Source organism: Stegastes partitus, unplaced genomic scaffold, assembly GCF_000690725.1.
Source record: "Stegastes partitus isolate 25-593 unplaced genomic scaffold, Stegastes_partitus-1.0.2 Scaffold1758, whole genome shotgun sequence".
Lineage (NCBI taxonomy): Eukaryota > Metazoa > Chordata > Actinopteri > Pomacentridae > Stegastes > Stegastes partitus.
Window position 1 is genome coordinate 21,936 of NW_007579489.1, and position 18,535 is coordinate 40,470.

Sequence of the window (18,535 nt, forward strand, 5' to 3'; positions counted from 1 at the left end):
TACACTGCATGTGTGTGTCTGGGTGTCTGACTCTGGATTTGTGTGTGTGTGTGTGTGTGTGTGTGTGTGTGTGTGTGTGTGTGTGTGTGTATATGTGTGTGTGTGTGTGTTTGCGTACCTGCAGGCCTTTAGCTGTCAGAGTGCGCGGATTGGCCACATAAGTGTGTAAACGTCCGTCCACTCCTCTCAGCAGTGGCTCAGAGTCTCGGACATACTGCAGGTCTCTGGATGTCCGCAGGTCGACCACCTCCATGGACTGGCTCACATTCTGAACCTGACACAAGCACAAACAAACACATGGTCGACATTATGAGTGAATATTGTAGGTGTCCCCTGTCGTTAGAAATGCTTCTGATTGGTTTTGGCTGTTGTCTGATCACTGGCACCTGCTATGTTTCCGCACACCTGTTGTTTGCTGAAGAACATGGCTGTGTAGTGATGTGATGTTATTCTTAAAGGGCTCGCTCACTTTACCGCCTCTCGTGGTGTCTGGCCTTGCAGATATATTTGGTTTTATCTTCCCAGGAGATATTTATCTGTGAGACTTCTGCCTCCACCCCAACACAGCAGCGATAAAAAAAGGAATTTCATTTGTGCTAATCGGTTCATTGACAAAAGGCATTTAGAAATGTTGTGTTAGAAAGAAACATGTTTTAGAGTGTGTGCATCTAAAAGCGACTTGACTACAGTGTGACTTTGTTATTTGAAGATACTGTGGCCTAGCAGCTCGGTGAATTAGCACCTTTCCACACCGGCACTGATGCTTTGAGCTAAACGCTAACAACACGGGAACATACTGATGTTTAGTTGTTATAATGTGCACAAGTTTATGGATGATGGGGCAACTGAAGTTATCACAACATACCAGTCCATAACAATCCATTTAAATGTTGTTAAGATGTTTCACTTTGAACTGACACAAGGAGCGTCTCCAGCAGGTTCCATGTGCAACATCAAAGTCTCAATAAGCACAGTCCTAGAAGCAGCAAAGATCCTGTACAGAAAGCTCAAACTCTCAGGAATCTGGTAAACGGCGTGAGGTTTGAGAGGACACACACAACCCGTCATGTGGGAGGGAAAGAATGAATGAATATCCACTGTATATATTCAAATAGACCCTCTCTACTTTTAAGATGAGGCTTAAAGCTGTCCTCTTTGATAAAACTTAATGTTAGGACAGCTCAGGATCAACTGTTCCTTACTTATGCTGCTTTAAGTTTAGGCTGAAAACGGTGATATTTCAATGAGTTTCGGCCTTTGGTTTAAACAAAGCTAAATGATCATATCTGAAAACTCCGGCCAAAGTGGAGATTTGGAAAAACTCCGTCTTTACATTTGCATGTAGACGGGAGGAGACGGACGTCACAGTGTGCGACAAAAGCATCCTCGTATGTGCGCGACCCAGGTTTACAGTTTGGCTACTGTGATAGAAATGGATGCTGTTAAAACAGTGCTTGTTTTTACATTTGTACACTTTTGGCAGGTTTGCATTTACATTCAGAAATGTTGTATTATGTGAAGGAGCAGAGGAGAAGGATCGCTCGGAGGTTCGCTCCAGGATTCTGATTGGCTAGTGTTATAATTAATTATGTTTCGAGCTATTATGTATTCTGAATCTGTATTTCTCCACTGAACCTATGATTCCGTTTCTACTGAGCACAAGGTACGTCCTTGAACATAACATGGCCAGTGAGAACTGGTTCACATAGTGGGTGACAGCGGAAACTCCTCTTTTCTATCAGTTGCTTTAGATACACGCCTTGTGGACAACACACACACACACACACACACACACACACACACTTTGTATTCGATCCAAGCAGTTTCTGTTTACATTTCAGTGAACTTCCACATGAACAGTGGTTAGCCTGTTCACGTCACAGTAACTGGCCAATTAAACTCGGTTGCGTACAAGTCCAACCTCTGTTCGGGGCAGTCCCAGCCCAAGAACATATCTGTAACCTGAACCCAGAAAAACTCAGTTCAGCTGGACATGACATTCCTCTCTGTCCCTCTGAATCCAGCACTGCCTCACTTTACCTGTGACCTAAATAAATTCTTCATCTGAGAACTGAAGATTTCTGGGGTTTGTTCTTGGGCTTCCAACTAAAGAATCGGGTCTAACACTGGCATGGCTTTATGCTTCTCCTTACACTGCCCCCTATAGGTTTGGCATGCTCATAGCAACTCTTAACGACGTATTTGCAACAAGATTTTTGTTATTTTTGAAGACATAGATCCGTTTTTGTAAATACCCGGCTATGTATAAACATGGCCTTAGACTGCTCGGGGACTCCCATGATGCACTGAGCTCCCTTCCCCTACTCTTCTCTTTCTTTCTTCCGTACAGTTTTATATACCACCATTACATGTCACTAACTCTGTGTTTCCTCGAGGTCCTGCGTTTGTTCTCTCAGCAGATGTCTCTGCATTTGGAGCGATGTGTCTCTGAACTGCAGTCATTGGCCTCAGCGACCTCCAACATGTTCGTTGTTCTGTTTGTATTGTTTGTCTGCTCTCCATCTGCTATCCTGCTATCCCCACCGCCCTCATTCCCACTCTCACCCCAGCCAGTCGAGTCAGATGGCTGCCTTCCCTGAGCCTGGTTCTGTCTGAGTTTTTTTTGCACCCTATTTTTTTTTTTGGGTTCCTTCCCACCGTCACCAACTGCTTGCAAACAGGGAATCCAAAGGCAACTTTGGATGTTGGGTTCTCTGTTTGTGTCAAGTGCTACGAGATGACATATGTGAATTGGAGCTACAGTATGAAATTTATATTGGAATTGAATTTAATTAAATCAATCAACCACACTGTGAGTTGCAACGTGGGGCCTTTATGGGTCAAACTCACAGATGCTGATTTAATTGAGATCTGGGGAATTTCAAGGTCTGAACACCTCTTTGTGTTAAATCATTCCTGACCTACATACAGTATATATACATGTACTGTATGCTGGTTTTATATAAAGACCGCAGTGTGTTTTTATTGGGTATTTTTCCAACAGAATGTGGTTCTAATTTAAGGTGAGGACTGTGGATGATCCAAAATAGGGAAGACACTGATTCAGGAGAGACACAGTGCCACTGAATTTTTTAAATGTAATTTTGAAAAGCTGTGTGCACCACAGACAAAATTCCTTTCTCCATAGTTTTAACAGGGAGGCAGCAGAAGTACCTACAACGAACAAGAAATTTTCACTGTGACACATAATAAAACTGTGTTGTGTGCTTGTGTTTACTATTCCTATGACAGGACATGATGCAAAACCACACAGATCATCGTCCTGTTTGAAGGAGCGTCTCATTAGATCCATTTAAAACACGAGTTTCTCACCTACAGTGTGTTGTGTTTTAAAGGAACAAGCACTCTAATGCCTCTTCTCATTAGCCATCACGAGATGCTACCACATACTTCAAATCTGTTTTGATGCTGAATGGAAAAAAAAGACAAGTGTGAAAAAAGATCTTCTTTTAAAAATGACCCAGATACCCAGAAGTGATATGCAAACAAACAAACAAACAAACCCACCCACATATCTCCTACTATAACACATGCTGCGGAGGCCAGTAAGAAGCGGAAAAACCAGCACAACACACACAAACGCACACACATTCACACTCACAGCAGGATCAAGGTGTCACTTCCAGAGACATGCTGAGCTAATTAAGATTCATAAATACAAAAGCCTCCCAACAGGAACAGACTGAGGAGAGGGGAGAAGAAGTTATTTTATCTGATAGCGTTCATCTACCTTTTCTCATTTCTTGATTATTTTGCGTGAAGACAGTACAGGATGTAACACCAGCAGTGAATGACAAAAAGACTGATAATCCTCGGCACGTTCACGGTGGTGTACTGCGGTTTGCTTATGCTTTGGTGAGAATGCAGCCCGTATATATATATATATATATCTTGATGTGTGCGGCTTACAGCGGTGCATGCTTTGAGAAATGTTTGCTGGCCTGATGGTGTTCAATAATTCATCAATTTCTGTCACAAATCACTTTTACTCCTCTCTGAGGACGCACATATATTGAGTGGAATGTGCTTACGCAATCGAATGCATATGCTCACATAAATACACACATATGCACTCACATATATGAAGAGAGACAAGTGTACAAATGGCCATACACAGAGCCTCACCCCGCCGCACAGAACAAAGTGTTTCTTTCCGACCTATCTGTCAGGCTTTCTTTTGAGTTTAAACTCTTTTGGCATGTTGAATGACTGGAAGTCTGTAGAGGATTCAGCTACTGATGTATCAGGGATACATCTGTCAGTGAGACCTGTGTGTGTGTGTGTGTGTGTCTGTGTGTGTGTGTGTGCATGTGCGTCTGTTCATGTGTGTTTCTGCAAGTGTCAAAACAAAGAGACAGTCCGGTGAATATTTCATTCCAGGACGCTGCCACTCCCCTGTGCTGCATCACAATGCTGACCACTGAAACATGAGGGGATGCACTCAACACTCAGACACTCACAAGTACACACACACTCACACACACACACCTGTTCAGTCAGCAGACGTAGCTGTCGACTCCGAGGGTCTCGTTTGCAGAGGTTTCGTGCCGGAGCGACCACCGTGCACACACACCTGCCGTCGGGATCTGAGGCCGTGCTGTACACCTGCCAGCCTTCCTCTGAGCCCGGGTACAAACCCTGCACACAAACAGGCTCCGGGTTAATGGAGCCACTGCAGGCGTAACTCGTTAAACAGAAGGTTAGCGCAGTGAAGTACAAAACATAATTGTGATTTCAGCTCAGATCTTTGAGGACATGACTGACATTTCTATTGAGGCTGAAATACATAAAAGCATTGAATTACCATTTAATAGCATTTAAAACATTTTCTTGAGCCATAATATACAGCAGCCATACAATATGTTAACCAATCAATTATTAAAGATTGTCATCCCTGTTGAAAATCAATTAATTGTGTAAATCAGAAAAAAAAAAAGGCAAAAAGCTTTCAAAATTCGTTAAATAAATCTTTACATCAGAGTTTGCTGAATGCTGCTTCATGCCTGAAGGCCTGAAGCTCTGGTTAGAACAGTACAAGAAAACAAAATCAACCAAACAAAAGACTAACAAAACACCTGCTGGTAATTCACTCAGGGACATTAGTGAAAAAGAAAGAAAGACAAGAAGCTGTTTTTCCTATTAAAGTGATTTTAATAGAGTGTCGAGCTGCTCATCAGACAAACATTATGATGGGCGACGGACTAAATTTCTGCAAATTTCTATAAATGAAATTGTAGAAATTGAAATTATAAATAAGAAAATAATCGATACATTGTCAGAATAAGAATTATGGCCATTTGCAGCCATACTGAACATGAAATTACCAAATTTATATTCATGGTATTGCCAAGGACATCATTTTCACTGGAGACTGTTTCCAAAATCCACATTTTGTCCACCTTACTCCTAAAAAAAACAAAACAAAAAATGAACTGTGGATGAACCCGCAAAATCTATACCACCAATTTCCCTCCAGCCATTATTTCAGCCAGGATAAGATTTTAAAAAATGCTCTCAGATATCATATATTCATCATATGTGCTTGTATAATGCAAACACGACAACCTTCATGAACACTGGCAGGGTGTTATAAATTATTTTGCAATGAATTCTTCAGGAGCTGCTTCACTCAAGGCTGCATGTAGCACAAACCCTGACTCCAATATACAGATGTGACAAAAGATGAAAATAATAAGACATAAAAGATGAGTCGTTTTAGAAAATGCACGTATTTTGAAATCAAGTTAGCACTAAAGAGAGACATGACCTGACACTAACATGTTTTTAATATGTAATCACTGCTAAATGATTCCATGTTGTATTTTCTGTTTCTCACACGACACACGTTCCAGCAGCATCACAGCATATTATTCAGGTCAGGCTTTAGTCATCAAAGTGAACAAATATTTTCCTCTAAAAAGGCTTTTGTCTAATTTTGCCCTGCAGGTAAATCTCTGCATGATTTCAGAAGCTTTCAACTGGACACGTATCGTGATTTAAGCATCCATTTATGTTTGTAAAAAGGGAGAGTGCCTGCTCTTTGCGCTTTATTGTACTTGACTGCATCAGAGACATCCGTGTCTAAATTGGATATTCCTCATTTGCAGCTAAAATCAGCTGTGACATCTCCACACTTGTCTGTGTCCAGGAAAGCTAGCAGCATGACTGGAGAGTTTCCACCCTCTGCCTCCACAGACGGAACTGCTGTTCTCGCTGGCAAAAAGTCACAGACTCCCTAGAGCTCCCACAAATCTGCACAAAAGATGATTTCTCCCCTTTCCTACAGTCCATACTAATGCAAAGCAAAGCCTCTACTCTTGCCGCTACCATTTCATTCACATATTAAATTCATATTTCATCGACATATGCTTTCACGGACAGCTGAATTTCTATGAAGCATAACATTAACTTATATTTTGATCCGTACTTTTAGTTTATTGCGATATTTCTTTCCTCCTTTGTCACAATTTATGGAGGAGCTAGCTTGGCAAGTAAAACCTTATCGCTCGGTTCCATTATTACAGTGTGATGCTGTCATATTGTATTACTGAATTTATAGCACTGGAATACTTCAGTTTGTGAATTATACATTCAAAACGTATGTATTTTTGATTCATGTGGTAATCTCCTCTCGAAATTACAGACATGAATCTAAATTTGTGAATTTTAAACGAGGAGACAAAACAAAAACAAGATCCAGACGACGTAATCTGTCTTTTTATATTAACGTTGCAGCACACATTTCCCATTTTAGGAGTGACAAATTTACAAGCATGACTTGTTCATCTCAACTCCACAGAGCCTTTTAGTGTCTTTTAACTTGTTATATAGGCTTTCCTACCATTTTCAATTCACTCTCATAGTGCTGTTTTTTAGTGAAAAGAACAACTGTCATTAAAAAAGAAACTGCAGGAATTAGGCTTTTAGCAGCTAAAGAGCCAGATGAATCTCTCAGAAGTTGGTTGAGACTAAAAATAGAGCTAAATGAGAGTGAATATTGGACGTCACGTTTATCAGATGGCAAGAAACACGACAGCAAATAAATGTAAATGTTGCTCCACTTCTGCTGACTGTGCAAATAGGCTGCAACTGATTAATACATTTGCCTTATTAGTGCCATATGATGATGATGTGTTAATGTTACTGGTGTTGTTTTTGCAGCATAAGTGCAAGTTCTTGAATGTGCATCACTTAAAATTATCCTCCAAATTTTGAAAAGAGGCGTTCACAGCCTAAGTTAGGGTAGGTGGTTTTCAAAAATAAATATTTCAACGTTGGCACCCCTGTAAGTATACTGTAGTATTTCAGTTCATTATGAGGTATTCAGGCTGGAAGATGAAAGTTGCTGAAGGCCATTATTTACTGCTTCATTTGTACCATAAAGAAAAGCACAGATACAACCAGAATTTGCTGAAGTGATTTCCAAGGCAGCAGTAGACAGCAAAATACAGGCAATTTTTAAAACTTCAAAAATACCATCCAAGTAAGTCATAAGACGTGGTTCCTTTTTTAAAAAATGTTTTAAGGTTATTTGGGTCCTCATTAGGTCGGGCTGAGGCAACAGCAATTGTTCCCTGGGGTCTGAACGTTTAGACCAAGTCACAACACATCACACAAGAGGACACGTGAAATCATGAGCTCATTAGAGGGAGCTTTAACCAGGTCTTCAGTCTGACCTACTTACTGGTAACATTTTCGAACAATGTAAAGGAATGGCTGAGCCCAATATGACACTCGCCAGCCTGTCACAGTAATCTGGCAGAGACGCTGCCCTACAAACCCTGAAAAAGAATAATGACAGAGGAGAAAGCTGGGAGGATGGATGCATGAGAGGAGAGGAGGAAGGGGGTGGCGGGGGGAGGCCTGGAGGGAAACATCTGATAAATCAATCAGCTGGGTTTGGTGTGGTAACCTTGAAGTCCCATTTACAATGAATCTGATGAGGGGAGGTGGGGTTTAACAGAGGAAGACGTGAATGGGATGAGAATATAAGCGTCGGATGTGCCTACTGCTCGATGTAATTAAACAGAGGAGGACATATGGCACCTTAGGGCTCATTTCACACGAGGGAAAAATGATAAAAATCTACACAGGCAGCTCAGCTGATTGTGATCAGTGCAAATAGAGAGAGAGAGAGAGCAGAACTAACAGAGCCTCGTTTCTGCAGTTAGCACATTGTGGGTGAGAAGCAGCGGAGACAGGACGCAATCAAATGTGTGTAACAGCTTGTTTTACTCAAAAATCTATCCGTTGTCGTGTTGCTCAGTGAAACAGAGGTGCATGCACCCCGGGTGGTACCGCAGCTGATTAGAGGTAAACACTTTAAACAACAAAACCCCACTTGTTTGAAAGCTCATTTGATTAAAAGCTGTTCCATATTGACAATATGCAAACTACATGACTATTTCACAGTCAGACACTATTCATTAAGCGCTTCTTTTTGCTTGTATTTATCATTATTCCTGTTAAAAAGAATATGAATGAGAAGAAAATAAAGATGAAAAGCTGCTGCTTGCCTGCTTTGAGGGCTCGGTTTGCTCTTCTGCTTTGTTTTACAGCAGCTGGCATCAAGAAAGTTTTCTATCTGTTTATCTGAGTGAAGTTTTTACAATTGCGTTACCACACTGCGGCGGCAATGACAAGAATAGCGAGCGTGCTAGTGTCTTCGTTAAAGTGAATTAGTGATTAATCACCCGCTTGCATCTGCTTTTATGCTATTTTTAAGCCATTATTGAATTATACATCAGCAATAGCCTTCTTTTCTAATTTTACACACGTTCCATGATGATGAAGACACAGCGAGATACACAAATAGGATGCTGTCAATATTTTAGAGAATGTGTCAAAGCTTGTTAGCAAGTAGGTCGAGAAGCTGCAACAGTAAAATGAAAGGATAAATAGTTGGCATAGTTGATAAAGGGCTGCAAAAAGTAAAAAAAAAAAAAATCCACTGCTGAAATACACAGAATAGTTGAATAAATGGTTAAAACAGGCAGAGAAACAGTGAATACATGTTTAAAATCATGGCTAAAGGTAATCAATAAATGGTTAAAATTAGATAAAACTGCAAAATATGGAGGTAAAAATAGTGATATAGCTAAAGTAAAGCAGGTTCTACCACTGCAAAGTTAACCAGTTCTTCTGTAGCAAACATGATTATTACAACAATATCAATGCTTTAAATACCATCCATACTGACATCAGTTCCACACATCTGAACACATCTGGAACCTGACAGGTGGTGCTGATGAAGGGATCAGCGGATGTAGTTGTGGGAATACCTCATAAACCACTTTCCAGGAGCCCAGCAGCAGATTTCAGAGCTCTTCTGTCTATAAACTCACTACCACCTTCTCAAATGGCAACACTGCCCCTCTCACATCTCCATCTGCTCTCAGTCACTTCTCGTGTGTGTTTTTGTGCGCGTGTGTTTGTGTGTGGGCGTCTACTTGCATGAGCCTGTGTGCACTTTGCTGAACTTGCAAAGTACCACCACACAGCAGATGTGAGGCTCCTCTTGAGCCAGAAAGCTAAATCGCCCGAGCGCGCACAAACACACACCGCACAAACACACACCGCACAAACAGGGATGTATATAGGGGTCTATATACGGGGTTAAGATGCATGTGTGTGCAGCGGTCCAGTATGTACATGTCTGGGGTTGCCAGGGTGTTGCTAGGGCAACAAATCACTGGCTGTCCCATGGGTGAGTCAGCCTTCCCCATGAGAAATATCACCCCAGTAAGTCTGAGACAGAGCAATCCTATTACTGCTGTGTGTGTGTGTAGCAGAGGGTTTACGTGTGTGTGTGTGTGTGTGTGTGTGTGTGTGTGTGTGTGTGTGTGTGTGTGTGTGTGTGTGTGTGGCAGTGGGTGCATACTGTACATGTGTTCTTTATGACTCATTAACAGGAGAGGCTATTTATTTATTTATTAGTGCTATTTATTCTGCACATTTGTAACCTGCTGTGCTTCCTTTCTTTTGAATCTGTGCTTCTGAGTATTTTTTTTTCTATTCCTGTACCTTCTTTGATGTCTTTTCTGCACCAATGAACAGATCAAACATCAGAATTTGACTCAGCTTCCCTGCGATACTTCTGGGTTTTTTTTCTTCAAGTGATTTTTTTATTAAATCTTATCTTATCAAATATAAACCATGTCACATTGGACAGCTTATGTAATTACATGTAGAGAGTGTGGGTGTTGATGTGGTCAAAACAACAGACAGAAGTGTGTGATGCCACACTGAAGATCACAAAACAACTCAAGTAGCAACGAGACAAAAGAACATCTTCTGTTTACTGACTGACTTGTGCAAATCTTAAAGAATCTGGAAGATCTGGTGGCAAAGATTCACCTGAACACTTTTTCTTTCCCTCCGTCTTACAATGTGTGTGTGTGAGTGTGTATCTGTGCAGAATACATACACTGACGATGCGCTCATGTGTGCCCTCAGACGAGATGATGGTTCCATTGAGTCCGACCAGCGACGGCAGAGTCTGGGACATCCAGTTAGTTACCATAGCCATAGTGCTGAGCACCGCGCCAATCTTCAACATGGGAACGCTCATCCTGACACACACACATCCACACACACAAACACAAACTCTGGCTGGCTCTCACACACAGTCCAAACTGTTGACAGCAGTCATTCTAAAAACAGCAGCCGCACAACATGATGTTACAGGAAAAGCACGCTGTGTGCACGCTCGCAAGTGTTTGCTTTTAAAAAAGCACGGCAGAGATTTTCCCACAGCTGAAGTCTCCTCTCCGACGCTGCCACAGGTTAGTAAATTAATCCTGGCACGCAAACCGCTCCAGATGCCTCCATGTGAAGACGCATCAGGTCTAAACATCCAGCGCTCGGCTCAGGCTGCAGGAGATGCTCCTGGACACGGCTGGTTTGAACTGTGTGTGTGTGTGTGTGTGTGTGTTTCCTGGACTCCTTCCTTTGTCTGGCAGTGAGGCGTTGTGGCAGAGCCAGCGCTGCTCGCTCATTTATCCACAAACTCCCTCTCTCCCTCCCTCCCTCCCTCCCTCCCTCAGACACACTCCTCCATCCCTCACTCAGACTCTCACCCGTTCGCTCAACTTCTTCTTCATCCGAGCAGCTCAATCTCCCCTTGAACAATATTTGATGAAACGAACAAGCGCATAATATATACAGCGAGATAACAAAATCTCATTCATCCTCCTTTCTCGCCTTGTTAAAAGCTCTTTCTGTATTCATGCACCTCTCTTCCTTATTTCCCTGACCTTTAGTTTTCCCCCTTTTCTTCTTGATTGCAGTCAACACATCCCTTCCTTGTCCTCTCTGACCATTATCCCCCTCTTTTCCTTTATATTGATTAAATGCACACACCTACGTGAATGCACAATGCTCCAGATTGACCTGTCCCCTTATCTGTCTGTGTTTGTGTGTGTGTGTTGGTGCATGTGCTTCATATGCATCACAAATTGGTGCAACACTGCCACCATGTGACCAGGGACGCCTGCCAACATCTAACTCAATATGCGAGCTGTTTCACACTAGATTTGATTAAAACTTCAGAGCAAGTACAAGATGTGCAGGAGATGCTGTATGTGATTTGTGTCTGCAGCGTTTCCATGGAAGCAATAAACTCCCAAAATAAAATCCAGCCACCTCTGCTTTGTGTGTGTGTGTGTGTGTGTGTGTGTGTGTGTGTGTGTGTGTGTGTCTACCTGCAGTTAGGGAAACACTATTTGATAAATGGTACAGAGCACAAACAAGTCCCAGTTAAATGCAGCTTACTAACTGTATGCAGCGTACACTCTGTATTGATTGTCTTAAAACATCAACATGCTTCACTCAGTTCACACCAGAAACAACATTAAAAATGCTCTGTGTTCAAAACTGCATCTCCTGCATCTCTGGTGTAACCTGGAGCTCCTCCTTCCACCATCATCATCTGCTCTGTGGCACCTGTTGGCCTCTAAAAGCCCTTTTTCAGCTCCAGCCACACTCCTTCTTCCACCCAGCAGCAGCAGCAGCAGCAGCAGCATTGTTCCCAGCCATCACCTCCTGTTGATTGTGTGTTCACCGCAATAAAAACACATTTTTTGCAACTTATAGGTTTGTTTGGCTCCCTCAAGTTGCTTCCCTTCACTCAGAGTTGTAACTGAAGGACACTAACAATTCCACTAAGAGTCAGCAGTATATATATAGAGAGAGATGTATTTTCTTTTCTTTTTTTTTCTTCCAAGGACACAAAGCTGTTTTACCTCCGTGCACAACTTGTCTTGTCTTGGAGCAGCTCCTCCATTTCTTTAGTGTTTTGCTCTCTGGGTGAATTGTTTCCATCAATAGCACAATACCAACCATATCTCTTATCAGCAAACTTGTGGGAACTGTACAAAAAAAAATAATGTAACAGCATAGTAATTCGAAGGACAGCTGATTCATCAAATACTCAATTGATGATTGAAATATTTCAATGATGGATAAAAAAAAAAATCATTTATCATCCCATCATTCCCTGATTTAAGACTCTCAGTTGTGAGGATTTGCTGTGTTTTCAGTTTCATGTAATATTAAATTGAACATCTAACATCGGGTTTGACTGGACAAAACAAAACAATTGATTTGGTTGGCCTTTAGGAAATCCCGATGGAATTATTTTCTGGCATTTTATAAACCAACTGACTGAATAAAACAAAGAACTCATCTGATAATTTACGATAAATTGTTGGCTGCAGCCCTAAGTAGAGAAAATCTGGTCAATCTCTAAAGGTACAGTGTCGTCGGTGGAACAGCTGCATAGTCAATCGATTTTCCCCCCCTTTGAATATATTTTTCCTTTAGATGCAACCTAATTAAACCCTGATATATTGGGCAGTGTTAAAGCGGTTTTGCTGCAAGGTGCAAAAATATGGAAATGAGCAGAGAACAGAAAAAAATAAAATCGCTATACTGGCTGTGCATGAAGATGTGTTTATTTTGTTTACTGAAATGCCATCCTCAGAGAAGACAGTACATATGTTTGTGTGTGTGTGTGTGTGTGTGTGTGTGTGTGTAATTCTACATACCAATGCCATGGCATCAAATAACTCAACACCAATCTCAGATACAGGTCAGGGTTTTAGTGAGCATCAAGGGAAAATCACCAGCCCCAAAAATGATCCGATTGAGATTTTACCAGCTTTGGTAATTGGGATTTCATTTACTCAAGCATAATAGACATTTTTATTTATCAAATGGACAAAAATATCTGCAAAAGGCAGAGCTTTCTGTCAAACAAGGTACCACAGCTTATTTCATTCACTGTACGTGAGCCGATCATGCTTACTGTTGTGTGAAGTCACCCCCCCCAAAGGCCCATTCTGAGCCAGAAAAAACCTAGAGGAGGATAAAGACCACTAAATTTCACCTACAGCTGACGTCTCTGGGAGATCAAGCAAGAAATTTTCTCAGTGGACATCCATAGTTTGTCAGTTCCAAGTGATGTTTAGAAGATTTTCTAATAAAGCTAGGAAAATCTTCACGTATATTAATAAAACAATGTTAGTTTTTTTGTGATACAACCAACTTGTTAAACAGAACATTTGCGTACAACTGATGTGCGTGAGGTTTCTAAACGCCCTAAATAGTCCTCACCACAGAGCAGCTACACAAGAACATGTCTTCTCAGTGTTTCACACCTGGAGCAATTATGTGTTGACAATTTAACTAACCATCATTAAATATTTCATCGTGCCTTTGTTCTCATCGGCAGTAACATGCTCATTCTTTCTTGTCTCGGTAAAGAGCCTGCGGGATACACATGGATTATACATAAAATGCCCTTCAGCAAATACGCTGAACCAACATGAATATTTCAATCAGCAGCACTTAGGGGCAACACAGTCATCAGGAGATGGAGGGGCACAACAGAGCCAACATGACAACCGAGCAGTGTGAAACACCTTCAGGGTATTCATGGTCACTGACTCAGGTAGCTGCTTTTCTGCTGTTTGAGGAAAACAATAATATGTTTTTCATAGAGCAATATTAAAGGAGCTAAACATATCACAGAAGAAAAGATTAAAAAAAAAAGAGATTGAAACTGAAAATAACCTAAACAACAAGCCAAAAGAATGTACAATAGAATAACAATAAAGGAGAAAGATGATAGTGAGTACAAAACTCGGTAAAATAAATCTATAATATTGGGTTTTTAGGAGTAACCGGAAGCAAGACTGTGAAGACTCTAAACTCCTCTGGCAGCCAATATTGCATTTATCTAGTCTGTTTTATGCCGTGGATGCAAGAGGCATTTCATTTCTTTGGCTACAACAAAGACCTGGGGTGAAAGCCAAACAGATTTTTCAGCAAGTCATGCGTGTCCTTAGGAGATTTTAATATGTTTTCCCATGCAAACAAATGCACGCTTTAACTCTGGATATGGAAAGAGTCAAATAGGGACGCTGCAAGCCATCTGTCAAAGTGCATTACCACCCTAAACATTTCCTCTGCTTTTAAGTCCAGCACGGATATCCAGAGTTTAAAAAAAAAGTAATGATGAAAATCTGATGCAAAGTTGCAATAATTTCAACTTGTCTGACACACTCTGTGTTCACACAACACAGCAGTAAAATGTTTTAGGTGGGGGGACACAGTGTTTTCTTACCTTACATGAGCTGACAGTGAACAGCAGCTGCAGCACCCACAGGGCTTCAGGTGGACCCATCACTGTCCTTTTCTCTCCTGCAGCTCCCCCAAGTCTTGACCCAGCCTTGACTCACGCCAGGCATGAAGAAAAAAAAACTACTTCAGGTGCTAGCGGGGGCCGCACACCTCCCTTTGCTCAGCCCAGAGGTTATGGACTACTGTGGCGACTGAAGCCCCTCTGGCTGTGGAAGAACTCAGTCCTGGTGTTGGCTGCATGCTGAGAAGAGCCACTCAGGCGCCGACTGGAGACAAAAACTGTCTTACAAGAAGGTTAGAGAGGAGGCGTATGGAAGGAGGAGTTGAGAAAAGGATGATTATTTGTACATGAACAGAGGCAGTGAAGATACAGTTAGTTAACGGACTGCATGTGAGGACAGTGTTGATTTTGCCCTCATGAGGGTTACTATCAGGAGAATAGTGCATTTAAGTTTTTTCAGTTATAAAGAATGGGCTGGTATGGCTTGATTTTGTTGTGCTGAAATAGTTAATGGATTTTAATAGTTATTCATACAAAATTGCAAACTTTCCCAACCTCAAGGTTCTAAACTGTGGTGATTTCCTGTTTTTATTTTACTAAAAGTAAATCCATCATTGCTTGGGTTTGGCTGGACAAAATAAGCTCATGTTTTTTGACATTTTACCCATCAAACAATGAATTGGTAATTAAAAAAAAAAAAAACACTAGCAAGTTAATTGAGCGTAACAATTAGTTGCAGGCTTAGACAATTATTTTTCTCTTTATTTCACCATTATTCATTAGATGCCAATTTCCTGCTCATTTTAAATGCCTGAACAAATGTAATGTTTTCAAACGCTACGAAAAAGTGTACCGAAGTCGACTTTCCAGCCTGAATATAAAAAATAAATAAATAGAATAAAAATAAATCGAACAAGTCCAAACACAAGCGAACTGGTCTGAGTCACTCGTTCCTTACACATCACGAAACAAATCATTTAATGGAAAACATACAATACAAAGGCAGCTCTGCTAATCTTAGCTCGCTGGAGTGACTCATGGTGTGTTGGGACACAAATTGAAAGGGTTCAATTGTGCTGTCGACTCTGTTCCTTTTGTGTAACACACATTTTCAGCCATAGTTGCGGGGCAATAATTGACTCCATACTTGTCTGGTTATTATATAATCCTGACGTGATTAAATTGAAAATAAACATCTTATTTTGCACTCGAAATGATTATTCCAAACAAATTGTGGTGAGAAAGTTAAAACTCTACAGTCTGGATACATACTCTGCAGGATTTTATTTATTCTTTATGGTTGTTTTTAATCTTCACTTGCTTGTGCATGTGTCATAAAAGCTACTGGATGCCTACATTTCTTTTGGAATCATTAAAGTTATCTATCTATCTATCTATCTATCTATCTATCTATCTATCTATCTATCTATTTAGAAAATGGAACTGAAAAATCAAGTGAACTAAATATTTTTCCTTAGATTATATTAGGTTTTCTTTGTACACATTAACCCTACCCACAGTTCACTGCAGACAATATCAAATGAATTATTTCTCATAATGTTAAATACTTTTCCTCTGTCATCATATCAGAAACAGAAAAGAGAAAAAAACTAAAACATCATGAGGTATATTTTCAGAGCCCAGGTGTTAATTTCAAGCATACAGCTGGGGGTGTAGCTTGTTATGAAGTTATTTAATATTTATTTGATCATATTTTAGACCTGTAGACATAGATAGCACACCTTGAGTCAAAAGGCTAAGACAAAACCGAAGCGCTAAAACGTCTTCCTCACCTTTTCCTTCACATTCTCTCTGCGGACATCTGGCTTCAGTACACAAACAGAGAAGGAATGAAATATTAACTCTTCTCATTAAAGGTTTGGGTTGAAGCTCAAAGAGCGCAGACATGCTGCCATTCTGGGTTTAGTTAAACACAATGTGACTGACTTTCATGTCATCCATATTTCAGTGCTGAAAATTAGCGGCTAAACGCTCCAGGACGAGCTCGCTGTGTTCACATGCCTCCACTTATTAAAGTTTCAGCATCAGAGGAAATGTCCCTGTTAGGTGTACCGCCGATGTCAGGATAGACAGAGGAGGAATAAAACACTGGGAAGAGGTGAGGGTGAATGAAGAAGGCCGGGAAACATGAATGATGTATGCTCAATCTGCAGCGCACTGAATAAAATACAGCTCAGGCACATAAAACCCTTCAGTAGAAATTTTCTTGACAAAGGAAATTACCAACAAAGATGGCTTCATGCCAACCAAACACAAAGCCTCTGCCAGAAAACTCAGGAATCATCTTTGACTCAAATTTTAAGGTTGGACAGCGAGTACTAGGGCTGTATTATCTATGGTTTGAAATATTTTAAGAAATCAAGTACATCCTGTGTGCTGCTGACCTAAAGAGGTGATTCATGCCTCTAGTTCTGTCCTTCCTGACATTGAACTTCAATGTTCTGCACTTACAAATGCACTTTGGAAATGGTTCAAATGGAGCTCAGAGCACATTAAATACATTTTATCATCGTTTCACTGACTTCCTGTGACTTTAAGATCACAATTTAACATTATACTGATCAATTACCAGACGTGAAATGGATTTGTCCTCAATTATTTTTCTGACCTTACGCGATAAGAGCCGTATTTCATGCATTGACAGCACTATATTTTTAATACAATTGCTCAGTGATGTCTTTTAATTGACATGTCATCAGGAACTCCATAACCATCTTACAGTAAGTCCAATAGCTCAAATGCAAATCGAGCCAGACAAGTCTAGAGCCAGAGACAACATTAAAACCTAGACAGAATCAGAAAGTAGAAATATATCGTCAAAATGAGAACTGATCCAATGTCACGTTGCAACAGGTTGCAGATGCAACTTTAACTTTCCATTAAATGGAAAAATAGTGCCGTAGACCTGCTGGCTGATGAAATGTTTGCAAGGATGCTTTGAGCTAGATGCTAATGTACTGAGCAGGTGCATTTACCATTTCCCCCCTTGAACATGTCACCATGCCAACACGAAATGAGAATTTCATTAATTTTACACATTTGAGGTCATAAATGAAATAAATAAATTGGACAACTGAAAACTTTAACCTCATGCCATGTGCCAGAAACTGCAGTTCCTCAAATGTCCACTTGAGGCCTGCAACAAAAGTGAGTCAGTACCCATAGAACCCTATGTCAAAATGTCCAACTTCACAGCAGAAATAAACAAGTTTACAGTCTGGTACAAAAAACAGCCTGATCTCTATAGCTAATTTTCCTGTTTGTGACTCCTGTGCTGGGGTTGAATTTAAGTTATGCATCAATTAACACTTTGAGTCTCAGGTCATAGGACAGTCCATGGGGCAAGGATATTACATGACTTGCTTTAGCTTCATTCACACGCCAACTCTTTGCTCATTTTTGGATTAGCCAGGAGCGAGAAGGAGTCATGTACTGCCAAAATGGTGACAGCTAGAGGCTTCCGGTGAAAACGCTTACTTGCTGGGAGTCAGAGGATAATGAAAGTCCTCTGGGCCATGGATATGTGTGCCAAACATCATGGCAACCCATCCAAAAGCTGCTGAGCCAAAAATGTCAGTCTTATGACAGCACTTGGGGAAAAGTCAAGATACCGTCAGTATAAGGAGGTTTCATCTCAGAATATCAGTAGAAAACATCCTGCCAATTTGCTTAATAAATGCTGAAGTATTTCTGTCTCAACCAAAGTGGTGGACCAACAGACTCTCGGACAGCGTCATTTATAAAAATTGTTTAAACCTGACATGCATCATGAAAACTTTCTGGAGTCTGCCTGTTCCTCGAGTTAAACTTGTTTAGCAAATGCAATCAATAAAACAAACTGTCATCATA

At 40.8% G+C, this 18,535-nt stretch overlaps 1 protein-coding gene across 2 annotated transcripts in view; it reads right to left on the reverse strand.

Annotated features, from left to right (window-relative positions):
- LOC103372450 (noelin-2-like) overlaps positions 1-14,920 on the reverse strand; it is a 35,277-nt gene extending 20,357 nt beyond the window's left edge. The window contains exons 1-3 of one of the 2 annotated variants that reach the window (XM_008302104.1): positions 14,648-14,920; positions 4,510-4,659; positions 119-274 (exon numbers count right to left, since the gene is read on the reverse strand). In XM_008302104.1, the coding sequence (XP_008300326.1) occupies positions 119-274; positions 4,510-4,659; positions 14,648-14,707 (366 nt within the window). In that variant the 5' untranslated portion in view covers positions 14,708-14,920. Of the gene's footprint in view, positions 1-118; positions 275-4,509; positions 4,660-10,447; positions 10,699-14,647 lie in introns of those variants that run through there. The other variant, XM_008302103.1, reaches the window with a different exon arrangement.
- Between the last annotated feature and the right edge of the window lie 3,615 nt (positions 14,921-18,535).